The following is a 16,350-nucleotide window of genomic DNA, read 5'->3' as shown; positions in this document are numbered from 1 at the left end:
AAAATCAGGAAAAGATCCACTCAGATGCGAGTCATACAGACCCATTTCACTTTAAAATTGTGATTATAACATTTTTACCCAAATATTAGAAGTACGGATAGGGAATATCACCGGTAGAATCATACATACTGAACAAAAAGGGTTTATAAGAGGGAAGACAACTACATGATCTTACTCATCAACTAATCTGGTCCATTGACAAAGCTTCCAAAGCAAAGTTAACATTAGCAGTCTTAACCTTTGATGCTGCTACAGCATTTGATCGTGTAAATTGGATATACATGCATGAAGCTATAAAACACTTTGGTTTGGGAACACATTTTTTAAGAGTAATAAGAAATATATATACTATGCCAGTTGCAAAAGTACTCATAAATGGTAGCTTGTCTAAACAGATTCAGATTGGAAGGGGGACGAGACAAGGTTGCTCCTTGTCTCCTCATCTTTGTAATTTGTATATAGAACCACTGGCCAATATGATAAGGAGAGTCGAGGAAATTATCCCATTCCCATTCAACGGCTGGGTAAATAAAGTGGCATTGTATGCCAATGATTCAATTATTTATAAGAGCGATCTTAATAAAACTCTCCCCTATATCACGAAGCTGCTTGTTGACTTTGGCCAAATTTCAGGCTACCAAGGGAATATTCAGAAAACGGAAATAATGCACTGGAATGTAGTAACACCATTAGTCGAATCAAAAATGGCATCAAGTATCTGGGAATAGAGGTTACGAAAAACATTGAAGAAGTTGCTCAGGTTAACCTAAACTCAAAGATTAAGGAAATGAGGAAATTCTTAAAATCGTGGAGTTGTCTATCCCCGTCCTTTTTGGGGCGTTCAAATGTAATTAAAATGCCTATTTTGCCAAAGTTTATTTTCTTATTTAACGCTATACTGTTAGAATTTAAGATACCTTGGCTAAAAAATATACAGAGTGAAATTAATAGCTATATTTGTGCCTCAAAGGGAGTGAGGATATCATGGAGAAAACTGTGTCAAAGGAAATATCGAGTGGGCATTGCTAGCCCTGACCTGCTTTCTTACTATAGAGCCTTTCATTTTAAACATATAAGAAATTTTCTTATACCTAATGCCGACTATTCTTCTTACTGGAAAGCCGTAACACAGGATGATCATTGTTTCTACAAGATTGGACATCCAAACTACTTTAAAAAGATCAAACTAAAGGTACTTAACACTGCATATAAGTTATGATACGATATTAGAAGAATTTGGAAGATTCCGTACTATAGCCAGCTAGCAACCATTTGGAGGTCTCCAGGAACCCCAGAGTGCCTAAAAGATACATTAGCAACCCCACTTAGGGAAGCAGGAATAACAGGATGGGGACATTTGATTGACTCTGGATCATTAATAAGTTGGGACTCATTATTGGAAGTAATACAGGGCAAGATCTCTAGGTTTAAATACGATCAACTACAGAATTGGTCGAAAAATCTGAAAATAAGTTTAAAAATCACAGCGAATCTGGAATACGAACTATTAAGCGACGTACGGAAAAAAGAAATATCGAAATGGTATTGGCACTTGATACAGTCCCCTGACAATGAATTCACTGTCCCAGATGAAGTATGGCGAAAGACCTTCCCTACTCAAGGCTTGCATCATCTTTGGCAAGTATCTTGCACTCTTTTATGGCAAACTATAGTCTCTGCACCACTTAGGAGAAATCATCTCTTCACTTTACATAGGACATACTGGACGCCGGAAAGACTCTCCAAACTGAACAACCAGGTGGTAAGAAAATGTCCAAAATGCCGGGATCCCAAGGCGAATGATAGTCACACGTTCCACCAGTGTCCACACCTGGGAATCTTTTGGGAAGAAGTGGGCAAGACCATTGATAAAGTTCTAGAAACAAATATTGAGGTAAGCCCACTAATTGTATTATTTGATATTTTCGATAGTAATCATTCTACTACTGTATTAAGTAAAAGTTAAAAGTGTTTATTGTTTACCGTAATAATATTAGCTAGGGGCGAGATATGTGTGAATTGGATTCTTACTACCCCTCCCAGGGCAATAGAGTGGATTGGCTCAGTAAGGAAAGTCAAGCTATTGGATAAACCAAGAGGGAACAGCAACAAAATAAGGTAGGGTTCGTAGAAATGTCCAATGATACATATAATGCGATCTTTCAGATTCAAATGGTCGGCACGTGGTTTTTGTGACCGACTTCAACAAATCTAAAGGTCCTAGGATAAGTCCCAGTCCTCAGCACGTTAATAAAGGGAGGTCTCCAGCCATACCAATCGGAACCAAGACAAGGGACCTTGTCCACCATAACCATAAAAATCGCATTAAGGAGAGGAAAAAAAGGGTTACTCGAAATATAGAATTGTCACTACTCTTCAAACTAAAGAGTTTTCTGTGGAAATCTCTACCTTTATCTGGGGCAACATGCCATCACCTACTCGAAATGCCTAGTTACATAGCTGGTTACAAAAAAAGGGTACAACCCAGTTATTTCCCTTTATTAAATTCTCTGGTGCCCCTTTACAGTCCTGAGGAAGACCCCATTGTAAGGATCAAGGTCACCTACGTCTGTCAACGGTCGAAATGTTGACATATTGTTGTATATAAGCCAATGCGGGCAACAGTGCTTTGTTCATTGTGCCTATTCAGTGGCATAATGGCTGCTAATTATTTTGCTTGTATATAATTGTCATGTAGGACATACCAATATCATTGTTGATGTGTATATTTTCATTCCCTTTCCACCCTCATTTAACCCTCACTTTGCACACACGTCCTTCCTTTCTCCCTTCTACATATTCGGGGCACTTTTGTATATGTAGGTTCCAGATGTTTTGCTGGATTTTAAACATTCAGATTGATGTTCAACATGAATAAATAATATTGAACAGAATTTTATAGAACGAGTAATTTAATGGATGCTGCTACATTAATGTGTGTTCTTCCGAATTGTCCCACTGGGACCACCTATCTTCTGTACTGTTAGTCACCCAGGTCCCGGTGGCCTAACTGGGCTGTACTCTTTTTTTGTAACCAGCTATGTAACCAGGCATTTGGAGTAGGTGATGGCATGTTGCCCCAGATAAATTTAGTTTGAATAATAGTGACAATTTTATATTACAAGTAACCCTTGATTATATTACAGTGTGTGCAAAATGAATCTGTAAATTGCTGCCCAGCAGCATTAGAAATGTAATTTAAAACTAGATTTTCTTGGCACCCTAAATATTAACCAAATTCCTCTCCAATATGGCTTAGGGTGGGGTTAGAGGTGTAAACCTCCTTATTGTGGTTATATGCTGTCACTTTAACAGTAATGTTCTGCTCAAATATGTTGATTAGTTTACAGCCAAGAAGCTTCATGAGAAGTAGCTCCATGTAAAGGGCACTAGATGAGGGTGACAGAAAACATCCAGGACATCCCTCCGAGGACGACAGAGAGCATCCCTACGAGGGTGGCAGAGAGCATCCCTCCAAGGGCAAAAGAGAGCATCCCTCCAAGGGCAAAAGAGAGCATCCCTACGAGGGTGACAGAGAGCATCCCTCCAAGGGCAAAAGAGATCATCCCTACGACGGTAACAGAAAGCATCCCTCGGAGGATGACAGAGAGCATCCATCTGAGGGCGACAGAAAGCATCCCTCGGAGGATGACAGAGAGCATCCATCTGAGGGCGACAGAGAGCATCCGTCCGAAGATGACAGAGCATTCCTTGGATGTTTTCTTGCGAAGCTGCAGGCAGCCTTTGACAAAGGTGGTGGGGGCTCTGAAACGTGTTAAGCGGAAAATAAACTCAGCATGAAACTTGCGGGTTCCCCTGGTAGTAATAATTCAGATGAATTGCCTACCGTGGCGTGCTCCCTCATGCGCAGGACAACTTAGAATTCATACTAATATCATTGTTGATGTGTATATGGTCACTCGCTTTCCACTCTCATTTAACCCCACTTTGCACACAAGTCCTTCCTTTCTCCATTTTACAAATTCGGGGCACTTTTGCATATGTATGTTCCAGATGTTTTGCTGGATTTTGAACATTCAGATTGATGTTCAATATGAATAAATACTAATGAGCAGAATTTTATAGTACGAGTAATTTAATGGATGCTGCTACATAAATATTTGTGTTCTTCCAAATTGTCCCACTGGGACCACCTAACGTCTGTACTGTAGTTACATAGCTGTTCACCCTAACAAGAGATCAGTGCACTCGAAAGTAGGTGGCCACTTGCATCAGGAGAAAAGTAATCAATTTAAAACAGAAATGTTTTTAAACTTCTTAGAAAAGGAGGAATTTGGTTTCTTTCCAAATTTCTTGGATGTTTGCTCACATTATGCTTTACATTTTTATCCGCCTTTTTTCACATTTTGCTCCTTTGGTTCCCCGTTAATTACTGTCACTGGAATTTCTTGGTGTGTCACATTAACTTGTATGTGACACTGTAAGAGGTCACTGTACATTCCACTGCTTGTATATTGAATCGGGCTCTCAGCATCAAGTAGGACAGTGTAAATAATCCATGACTGTATATTTTGTGCAGCTGTCAGAGTGCGTTGGGTCACTGTGCATTGACCCTGCCAGGAGATCATTGTGTGTTCCACTCATACATTTAATAGTGCACACAAAATAGGAATATTTCACTTCCTTCTTTTGTTGTATTTACCAAACAGTATCTCACCTTCAGAAGTTTCCATGCTGGCGCCTCACACTTTTTTCCTATCTCCGTTATCACTGCATTGAGAGAGGTGATTTGATTGGAAAGTTTGGTGATATTTGTATTTTCCACCATGGTTATTTTCTTCTCCATCTCCTCCAGTCTCCTGTGCAGTGTTTGCTCATTTTCTTTTAGGAGTTGCCGCAGTTTTTCAATTTCAGATTCAAGTTTCTTCTTCTCAGTTCTTAGCTTGTTCTGTCAGAAGCAAAGAAAAGCTGGTTAGATTTTATAAAGCTTCCTATAGGCCGTCCAGAGAGTAGGGGTCCAGGAGGAGGGTGGAGGGGTTGCCTATTCTGATTGTCATCACCTTGCACAAAGGCTTTGTCTGAGCGACATCCCAAAAATCACATTTGAAAGAGAATTTTGATTTTTCACAGCCTGGTGGGGAGAAAGTCTGTATTTTATTAAAGACACAGGGGCTACGATTATGCAAATCTCCTTTATTGCCCGCTCCTTTATTGCTCGCTCACAGCAGCAACAATAGAAGAATATAGAACTTCAATAACTTTATAATAGACAATAAAGTTCCCCCGCATGCAGTGTTCTTCCTTTTTTGGTTTCGCGAACAAGATAGTTTCTTAGATCCATAACTTACAAACGAAAAACTTAATCAGTGAAAACATCTTACTCTGGAAAAAAAAAAACCAAGACAAAATCAATAACTTTTCTCCATCAGGGAGGGTTCCAATGTGGAGGGATAATCTAAGGCTCTGTGTCTTTAATGAAACCTAGAATATCTGCCCACCAGGCTGTGAAAAATCTAAATGTTATGGCATGACACAGAGGTTAACATTATTTAGTTTTAAAGTGCATTTAATACATTGTCAATAAAGCTTGTTACAGGTCAAAAATAGCAACTTTTAAACATTTTCATTGGACCAAGCTGCAGCCCCGAGGATATCTACCAGGAAGAGTAATTTTTTATTTTTTTTTGTAATTTTTTTTTATTGCAGATGTACAAAGCTCACAAGTTTTCAACACAAAACTGTTATCTCTGGCTGCTATAAGGCGCCGGACTCTGTTCAATTCCGTACACTGCCATTAAGCCCACATCCCAGGGGTCGGGCGGCATCAAGTGGGAGAATAACATAAGCAATAGCCCCACCACAAGCCGTAAACAGTGTATTAAGATCATCCATATCTGCTTTTCCTTATTTTTATGTACCTCCCCCCCCCATTCATTCCCTCCCTCCTCCCCCCTGGAAACGTCTAACCTATCCCCAACTACCCATCCCTCCCCCCGAACCTCACCACCTGCGCCTGTGAGCTAATCCAGTCTGCATCTGCGACTGTAGTCAGGAGCAAATAAGTGTCTAATCATGTGATGTGCCTTACACCAACATAGTAATGTCTACACCTGCTTCTTTCATTACTTCTGTCACCCATTGTGCTATGGTTGGGGAGTAAAATGCTCTATGAGGCAATTTATAGGATATTAGCATGTTTTCTGTATTTCCTCTCATACTCACAGTCCTCTCATATTTCATCAAACATTTCACTACAAACATTCTTTCATTCTCTGTAAATAGGGGTAGAAAACATTTGTTGACATGGTCTCTGTTCGCCTTTTAAATAAAACTAACCCATTCTGATTGGTAGGCCCGGATGGTGATGTCTAAGGCTTTTATGTCTGAAGTCCATCTACAAGACACCAGGCACAGCAAGACAGTGAGTTTATAAGAGATATGTTTTGAGGATAATCAAGAATTATCTCCCCAACCTGTAAGACATCTCTAATGTCCCATAATGCAGTATATTTTGCAGAAGGTGGGTTTAGTACCCACATACTTCGCATACATTTTTTAGTCAGTAAGTTTTGGCCCACAGAGACTCCGTCTACAAGGCAGCGACATGCTGCAAAAGCCGATCTGCAAACCTTAACTGTTCTATAAGAAAGAAAGTCCTAATGTGAATAAACCAGATAAGTAATTAACGACATTTACTAAACCAGTTGAAACAGGATTGTAGGTCCTTCAAAGGAACAAACCCATTTCTCCCAAGCCAGTCTATAGGCTTTCCATGTGCCAGGCACTCATGACTCCGATATGAGTCTACAAATGTCTGCCGAAAGGCCTGGATCTGCCATTGTCTCCTGAAATCCGCCAGGCCATCAGCGTCAGGTGTCCATGCTCTTCAATAGGATGTGACTCTCCTTCCGTCTGGGCCTGTAATTACTTCCCTGAAAGTTGGAATTAAGATTGTAAACCTATGCTCATTTGTAGTAGAATTGAGAACCATGTCTGTGACCTCCAAAGTGGTGTTATCACTACCGTGACCTTCATGTTCCTGCAAACATGCAACAGTAGCTTAGGTAGTAGTAGTAGGAGGAGGTCTTGGTAGCATGACAAAAGGAGCGAAAGCATAAGGTGCTAGGCCCTGCCAATTCTGAAAGAAGGCATCCACCCAGAGGCCTGAGGGTCCGGCATCCAGCTGAAAGATTTTGACAGTTGAGTGTTCCATCTGTCCACAAAGAGGTCCACCCAAAGGTTCCCCATATAGACTGGCAACTGAGGAAAATGTCCATGTTTAACCTCCTATTGATATAATCCCTGAAATTCCGGGAGAACAAATCTGTAACACCATTGCTCTATCCTGGGATATGCTCAGCTGCTACCAACATGCCCTTGCTCAGAAAGTAACTCCAGAAGACCTTGACTAAATCTGAGGCCCCCCCATTGGGTTGACGTATTTGACCGCAGATACGTTGTCCATGCACAATGTTACAGAACACTTCATTAAGTCTTTGGTGAAGCATAGAATTGTAAATGAACCTGCCAATAATTCCAAGCAGTTGATGAGCAACTCCTTCTCCTGATCTGTCCAGCGTCCCCCTGCTGATGAGTCGCCACATCTTGCAACCCATCCCTCTAAACTTGCATCTGATTCTATCACAATCTCCTGGTTTTCCCCAAAAATGGCTCCTCCATTCCATGCTTCTTCATTCCGCAGCCACCAAAGTAGTTCCTTCTTTGAATCCAGGTCCAGAGACAGCATTTGAGAATACGATTGACATGTTCTTTATGCTTTGACTTTGAGTCTTTGGAGCGCACAGTAGATTGCTCGGCTTTTTGACGACAGAAGGCCTAGGATCCTTGCTAGAGCCCACAAGGGGAATTTCTTTCTCCCTAAGTGATTCCTCAATTCGTTATGAAGTTTCTTTAACTTTTCCAGTGGCAATTTCAATTCTGCCCTTGTTATGTTCATGACAAAACCCAAGAACTGCATTTACTGGTTTGCTACCATGCTAGATTTGTTCCCATTTATGACAAAACCCAGGTGATCTATTAGGCTCATGGTAAGTTCTGTGTGGGGTGAGACCACTTATCTGCACTGTGCCATTATCAGGATATCATCTAAGTAAACTATTAGCCTCAGCTGTCTCGCGTCCCGCGAACCTTGGTCAAACACCAAGGGGATGAGGAAAGTCCGAAAAGGAGACTGCACCATTTCCATAGTCTGCCCCTTCAGGTGAATTGGAGAAACTTTTGGTGTGGAGTCCAAATTGGGATGGGCAGGTACGCATCCTTTAGATCTAACCGTGTTAGTCAATCCCCTTTCCTTAGCACATCTCTAAGGAGGTGCACCCCTTCCATTTTGAAGTTGTGGTAGACAATCCATTTGTACAACTCTTTTAGATTTATCACTGGTCTCATTCCTTTGTCCTTCTTCTCCACTAGAAAGATATTGCTGATAAAGCCTGATTCCGTTACCTCTTGTATTGCCCCTTTGGTCAATAATTCCACTACCTCTTGTGTTACTAAAATAGAATATTCTTGTGAGAATATCAATTTTGGGGGAATTTTCCTTTGTAATGGTGAATCTGAAAATTTGATCTTGTGTCCCTCCACTGTGTCTAGGACCAAAGGGTCCTGATTCACCAAGTTCCAGTTTCCAAAAAATTGGGCTAGTCTGCCTCCTACTTTTTGGGGTATCTGAACGGTCTTTCATACTTCTTACCTACTGAAAAGCCCCTTTGTCTCCACTCACTTCTGAAGCCTCTTCTGTGAGGTATTTGTTTATGTGGGCATAAATGACAAATGTGGAGCAAAGTGTGGGTGCGCAAATCTTGCCCAGTAATCACAGGTAGGGTCTTGAAGAGCTTTGGCCACGGCCGAGGAACTTACCCCCTGTTCTCCCAGTCTAGCTAAAAACCCTATCCTGGAAGACTTTATTGATGTCTTTCTAGGACTTCTGAATCGAGCTAAATGCTCCCATGTACTCAGCCATGTCCCTGATAAAATTGTCCCCAGAAACGTAGACCCTGGGAGGAAGCTACTCCTTCTCTAGTGGCCAGTTTGACCAATTTAGGATCTATTTTTAGCAATATGCTTTTTCATCTCTCATTTGAGAGTGCAGTATTTGCATTCCCCGGGAGGCAAATGGCTATTTGTGCCCATTGGCACAATTCCTTTGGGTCAATGAGGGTGTCTTCAAGATATGCCACTTCAGCCATCTCAAACGACTTTGTGAGTGGGCAAGTAATATTAAATAGACAGTCTTGGCAGGACTTGAGGCCTTTATCGATACCTTTCCTAGGGCCTTTTCCTCCCTTGGAGCTAAGAGCCACCACCTTTGCGTCTAACTCTGAGGTAGACCCAACTTTATCCGGGAGGGAGGGGAGTGGGCATTCGGATCCAAGACGGATCCTGACCTCTTCTGGCATTTCCTTCCTAGGCCAATAGGAGAGGTACTCAGCAAAATGCCACGATGTAGCCAACTCTGGAGACAAGGGGTGTTTGATGAGCAGCGGGTCAAACATATTCTCTCCGAATGGGTCAACAATGCCCATTTTTGACCCAGATGCCCTCGATGCCTCCTTAGTTGTACCCATATTCCTCACCTCCATCTCCTCAATACCTGAATCAAAGTCAGAGGAACAGGATAGGTTAATTGCATCCTACAATGTTTCATCACAATCTATGGGAATAGGAACCTCTGAGCCTTTTTCTTGCCCATCTGCAGTGCTAGAGGCACCATCCTTGTCACCGCTAATGCGTGAAGTAATTTGTTTTGGGCGTTTTAACTTCCTTAGGCAGGATTTCCCCTGCAGCCTCTTCCTCTGGGTCTTAACCGCATGCGTGCGGCATGATTTCCGCCCGTACGCTGGGTTTTACGGATTCGTACTTTACATGACGAGCTGGGCTCGTCATGAGCGTGCGAGGAGGCTACCTCATGACGAGCCCAGCTCGTCATGAGCGTCGAAGGGGTTAATCACCCCATCTCTCTCATCAGGGTGTCCGAGGACAGTAACTGGCCATCTCTTAAGGGTCTTTCTTCTAATTGTGTGGGCCTTTCTTTATTGTTGTGCCTCGGATTATCTCTCATTTTTGGTGTCATTTATAAAACTGTACGATAATTGCGTATCGCACCGTTGCCTTTATTTACAAGGGCCTGCAGTCGCTGAGGGGAAAGGAGGGCTGCTGGCATCTTTGTTACGTATCTAAATTAACAAAAAGAAGGAGTACCACCTGAAAAAATGCTCAGCAGAGCGATTTCGGCGGGATGATTCGGTTTCCAAAAGAAGAGAGTCCTTCTTTGTTTTTTAGTAACCCCTCACTCACCGACCTGGTCGGTGACATGCTTCATCATCGGGGCCACCTCGATGGCCGAGTGCCATCAAGGTGTGCTACAACACCTGAAATACAGTGGAGCTGGTATGTGAGTGATGAATGTAGAGAAAAGAGTGGGTGTGTTAAAAATTGTCCTGGTATGACTTATTTAGGAAAAAACTTTATTCTTTAAGACTACTGGACAATATTAAAATCTATGTGTAGATACAGTAATAGGTTTAATAATGACCAAGTGTATCTGGATTATATGTGGTGGGTCTACATGTTTCAAACCGTAATGGGAGTTACCGGTTTTTCTTCAGGACCAAAGCAAAGAAATGGGTGGTCAGGGTACACGAACACCCTGCCGTGCCGTCATTCCTTTGTGCCTAGGTAACCAAATCGTGATACCAGGCAGAAAAAACAAAGGTACAACCCGGTGGTGGTTATCCTAACAATAAAAAGACCTGTGGAGAAAAGGAATATTGATCACAAGAAAACTCGTTACAAGCCTGCAACGTAGTGAAGTGAAGAAATCTCCTGTCTTTGTGCTTCATCATTCATCCCACACCGATTAAATGCGCACTATTGTTGTGCAGTAAAGATAGGGTGCATGGTGCAGCTCAAAATTATCGGAATCGATTATTGGCGCAGATGTTGTCGACTGGACTACCTGGCACACCTATCAATTGTAGAGTGCATGGTGAAAGATCTGAGATTAATTACTCATTCATACGCTTCCAAAATCTATAGGTGCGTGACTATGCTGCAATCACGTCATTCTAGGTGATAGGCATATCGTGGTGTGTCTAATGTCTCTTGATTCCATACAGGACAATACAAACAAACACAACATAAAACACATAGTAGAAGTGCTTACTCCTAGTGAAGAGTCATAGGGCAGCACGGGATTAGGAGGGAGGAGAGGCCTGTGGTTGAAAACATATTCTGTAATAAAAAACGAGTAAGGGTGGTGCTAAGTAGCTAACCGATAGGGTTAATCTACTCAGAGAAAGTAGAGCCGAAAATGCGTGGGACTTCGCGTTTTCGTGCGGTGCCGGGGGTCTCTACTTACAGTACTCGCAGGTCTGGCATGGCATTTATTAGTGTAGACTGTCATAATTCACAAGGATGGGTTGTTAAAAAACTACTAGAAGAGGGAATTAATACAACCCTAAGTATATAGGCACTATGTATACAGACGGATGGGGGGAGGTCATTTTATAGAACGTTCGCCCATTGAATGTTATCGTTGAGACCATTGATATGTGTGGACAGTCTATAAACCCATCTTTGTTCTTTTTCGTACAAACGTTTCTGTAGGTTTGGCCCGGCTGGTAGTTGCTCAATGATAGTCCATATCATATCGTTGGGTGTGTGGTTCTTCTCTAAAAAGTGGTCCGTCAGTTTGGTCGCACTTTTTCTGCAGCGGATAGTGCTGCGGTGTTCGCTGATTCGCTGCTTGATCTTACGGGTGGTCATCCCTACATACTGTTTTTTACAAATGCATTCAATCAAATAGACAACATTGTTGCTATTGCAGTTCGTATGCGCAATTTGTCTCCATACTTTTCCTTCTTCAAGATCCAGTGTCTTAGTGTTTCTTGTCAAATGGCAAACACAGCAGTTGCCGCAGCGATAGTGTCCAGTCACATTGTGGTAAATAAATAATTAAATACCTGTTCTGTTTTTCGGAATAATTAATTAACAGATAGCTCAATAAATAAGAGTCAAGATTCGAGGTATCTTGAGTTTGCAGGTTTTAATACAGCATAAAGGACAGCAACAGGACAGCCTGCATGGGAATGGGATGGCAGCTGCCGGGGGCAGGATCGGAGCATAAGGGGGTAACTTTAATAACAGTGTACAATATATATATAGTAAAACAATTGCATTGCAGTACATACAGTAGGCGTAGCAGTGGGCGGGGTTTGTAGCAGTCGCGAAAGATAAGGCAGAGAGTAGGTGTAACAAGAGGCGTGAACAGGGCGTATACATAGACATGTGATGTAAACGTAGCAGAATATGTCATAAATGGGGCGGAAACATGGAGGGGGCTACCTAAGGAGCCGGGACCTCTGACCTAGTGGTACGCGCAAGCTGGCAATGACGTGTTACCAGGGAGAAGCTGGGGGCTATGACTTCTGCGCTAGAAGAGGAGACTAAAGTCTGGAGAGTCAGAGCGACATGTACCTAAACATTATCTAGTATCTGATGTTTAGAGAACATGTTGATAGAATCCAAAAGTTATCAGGGCAAAGGCTAACAGACTCTAAGAATGGTGCATGCATTATTCTACATGTAGGGTGGGTTGAGGAATATTAAATGACTATTAATACAGTATTTCTCTTACATGGAGACGTAAAGGCTAGACGATGACTGAAACTATTGATGCGATTCAGTAGCTTAGGAATGCAGAGAAGGAGGGCTGGACTGATAACTAGAATCATAACATACTCTTGGCAGACTGGCAGGCAGAGCCAGTCCGAGCCGGGCACTGTGAGGCAGGAAGTAAGTGAAGGGTCAGGAATGCAGGTGGGGGCTGTATCGCTCCTCAGCGAGGGTTCAGGAGACAGGAGCTGAATCTGGTGTCCGGGCCCTTTTGAGGCCTAGAAACGGGGACTTTTACTGAATTTAACGTGCACACTGTGAAACGTGGCAACATAGCTTTACATAGGCCTGATATTCGTTGTATTCACGAAGACTGGAAACTGGCATACTAGAGTTGGACACAACTAGAATTGCGTCTTTAATCGATCATAAGGGAATACATATGCATATTAATCATGCACATATAATATAAGATGGGGAACACGTAGGGACACAGAACATGGCAAAATTTACTTTTCCACATTCCCTCCTTGTCACTACGTTTCCATCAGGAAACATCAATATTCATGATACCATCTATCATTTCATACAGTATCATTTGCTCGTCTCGAATTGTCTTGGAACGGGACTTAGGACGGGGACTAAGACTAGGAATACAGGATGTAGCACAAATGCCGCAAATCGCAGGGCCACATTGTAAACGGAGGCAGCAACTGAAAATGATCATTACTGCTATACCTAGGAATGACAATACTTTCCATCCCCAGGCAGAAATTATACTCCAGAGCCAACCGGACCATGTCCAGGTGCCTGGATTCTGGTGTAACTGATGGGCAATTTTATGAAGTCTGGTTATAGCTGAATAAACAGACGGCGCGTTATTAGGAATGAAAATGCAGCAACTAGATCCGATGACTCTACATGCCCCGCCCCTATCGGCCAGTATGACGTCAAGGACGAGACGATTTTGGAGCACAACAAATCTCATAGCAGATTGCTCTTCGGTTAAGTTACCTAGAGCAGAAGTAGTCTCATTCACTACTGCTTCAAGGGTTCTGGTTAACCTACGGATTAGCTTACTATTCTGGACAGGGCCTAAAAAGAAGAAGAATCCTTTATTAAAATCTTGATACTGTTCTAGAGTAGTTTCAGTTTGATCGACAATCGGGGACTCGATCTCCCTTCTATGTCTAATGTGTACTAGATGTGTGTTTCTATGATAATCGGATGGGGCTAGGAAAACTGGTGGCAGTAGGAAGGCAATGTAACAGGTTCCATCCCAATCGAGGGGCAGACGAACATATGCGGTCTGACCACAAACAAAATATGAATGACGTGAGGCTTTGAAAATAGATTTCCCACTGTCACTATACTTGACAATAGTAGTACAATCACTATGTCCTACATGTGCATAACCATTCTTTCGGACACATAATTCGCCTTTGACTGGTAGTACTGAAATAGCAGGCAAATCTGGAGTAGTATCAGACTGAACATTCAGGACCATAAAATTCGAAGAATAATTACCTAAATTATAAACTTCATTTTCTAGATCTAACCCGGTTCTATGGGTGAGACCTTGCTTGTCTGGAAAACATGTACTGTTCAGAAGGGACATATCAGTTGAGGATGACGTTAACGTGGACCATGCTCCACACGAACCATTATGTGAAAACGGATAAGGAAAGAGTGGTAGAACTCCCTTCGGTGTCTGGAAAGGGGGGAGTCGACCACACACCCAACAATTAGTGGCATTGCTGGTCTGGTGTGAATAGTGTAACATTCTTATAAATGTATTGTTTCGCATAGCAAGACGATAGGATAGCTCGTGAGGAGGCAAATCACTAAATGTGTGCTCTACTGTAGCATTAGAAGACTTATTTACATGAGAAATTGGAAAACATAAATGCAATGCATAACTTGTGCAGGTAACCATCAAACTCAGAAATAGAAGAAAACATAAAATAACGATACATCTGATGGAGTTTTGACTAACTCTCTCACTATGGGGGTCTATCTCATACATGTCAGAAACCTGTCTAACTGTTTCACCCGAGGGGGACTTAGACAATTAAACTGGCTGACTTATTTTACTAGACCGGAGCTTACGTTTATACTCCTGCTGCGGAGTTTCCTCTAACAGGGGAGGCTTGGAATCAAAGTTTGTAGCGGGACAGTCCTTGAGAATAGGGCAGTTTTTAAAGTTCTGGCAGTCCTTAGAGATGGAACAGTCCAAAGTTTTTATGCGACATCCATGGAATTTCTTGACGTGAGACAGATGGACCCAACCCTTACGGCCCTCCAACTTCACGGCCGTACGGGTGGTCAGAAGGACTAGCTTCGGCTCTTTCCAGCGAGGCTCCAGCGGATTTGAACGATCAAAATTGCAGACGAGGACCAGGTCGCCTGGTATGACCTCATGCGGTTTCACCCCGGTATTGTCTGGAAATGCGGCGGCAACCTGTGAACGACAAGAGTGTAGGGCAGACATCAAGGAAGCTAGGTAATCTGTCAACATATTACTGGAAACATCTGTAATACTTCGGGGTCTAGGTGTACCCCACATGTTAGGGGGGCGGCCGAATACGACCTCGTAAGGGGACAGACCTGATCTGGAATGTGCGACCATGCGCATATAAAACAGAGCGACTGGCAAAGCTACTAGCCAGTCTACACCTTTCTCTTTACATACTTTGGCGATGCGGATTTTCAGAGTCTGATTATGTCTCTCTACGAGACCTGCTGCTTCAGGATGGCGTACACAATGAAACTTCCACTGGTATCCTAACAGAAGGGAAACGTGCTTCATTATCTCTGATGAGAATGGCTGGCCGTTGTCTGAATACACGACCCTAGGGAGTCCATAACGAGAGAAGAATTCACGAACCAGCTGTTTGGCAGTGGTCGCGGCTGTGTAATCTGGAACTGGATATGCCTCTGTCCACCTGGACAAAGCGCATACAACTACAAGGACATACTTGAAACCTCGACATCGCTCCATCTGGATATAATCCATTTGGAGGACCTCAAAAGGGTGGTCAGGAGGCTGGAATCCCCCTTGTTCCACCGGGACACTTTTACCTGGATTGAACTGGCAACATATCATACAGGTACGGACTTTCTGCTTGGCTGCAGCTCATAAATGCTTGTTGAACCAAATGTTCTGGATACTGTCTAACATGGCTTTTTCTCCTAAATGGGCAGGACTATGTGCGGTATTAATAATGACTTGAACCATTGAGTCGGGGAGAAACCATTTGGCTTTTCCCTTCGTCAACCATCCTTGATCTGTTTGGACCCCTCCTTGTTCGGGCCATTTCTTGATTTCATCGGGAGTAGCATGTGACTGGATATCTATGACATCTTGAGTGGGGTCCTTAACTGTCATACATGTAGTCGGATCTGGAGTGTGTGTCAGTGTCATGTTAACTGGAATGTCTGGAGTCTGGGCTGTAAGCTTGGCTGTTTGATCTGCTAGATCATTACCTTGGGAAATGATGTCAGTGACTTTCGTATGTGCCTTGCACTTCATGATAGCGATAGCTGTCGGTAAATGTATTGCATCTAACAGAGCTTGAATGAGGAGACCATGCTGAATCTTGGTTCCATGAGAAGTCATAAAACCTCTTTCTTGCCAGAGCACTCCAAAGTCGTGTACGACTCCGAATGCATAACGTGAATCTGTGTAAATGTTAACTTTCAGGTTCTTGGCACGTATGCAGGCTTGGGTCAGAGCAACTAGCTCTGCTGCTTGAG

The 16,350-nt window shown here is 42.7% G+C and overlaps 1 protein-coding gene across 1 annotated transcript in view; it reads right to left on the bottom strand.

The window, feature by feature from the left end:
- LOC144752375 (E3 ubiquitin-protein ligase TRIM39-like) overlaps positions 1–16,350 on the bottom strand; it is a 319,437-nt gene that overhangs the window by 133,017 nt on the left and 170,070 nt on the right. Inside the window, exon 3 of the mRNA XM_078640311.1 lies at positions 4,679–4,909. Coding sequence (XP_078496437.1) covers positions 4,679–4,909 — 231 coding nt within the window. The remainder of the gene's footprint in view (positions 1–4,678; positions 4,910–16,350) is intronic.

Source organism: Lissotriton helveticus, chromosome 5_1, assembly GCF_964261635.1.
Source record: "Lissotriton helveticus chromosome 5_1, aLisHel1.1, whole genome shotgun sequence".
Classification (NCBI taxonomy): domain Eukaryota; kingdom Metazoa; phylum Chordata; class Amphibia; order Caudata; family Salamandridae; genus Lissotriton; species Lissotriton helveticus.
Note: the sequence above shows the minus strand (reverse complement) of the source record. Positions and strands in the feature narration are given on the sequence as shown.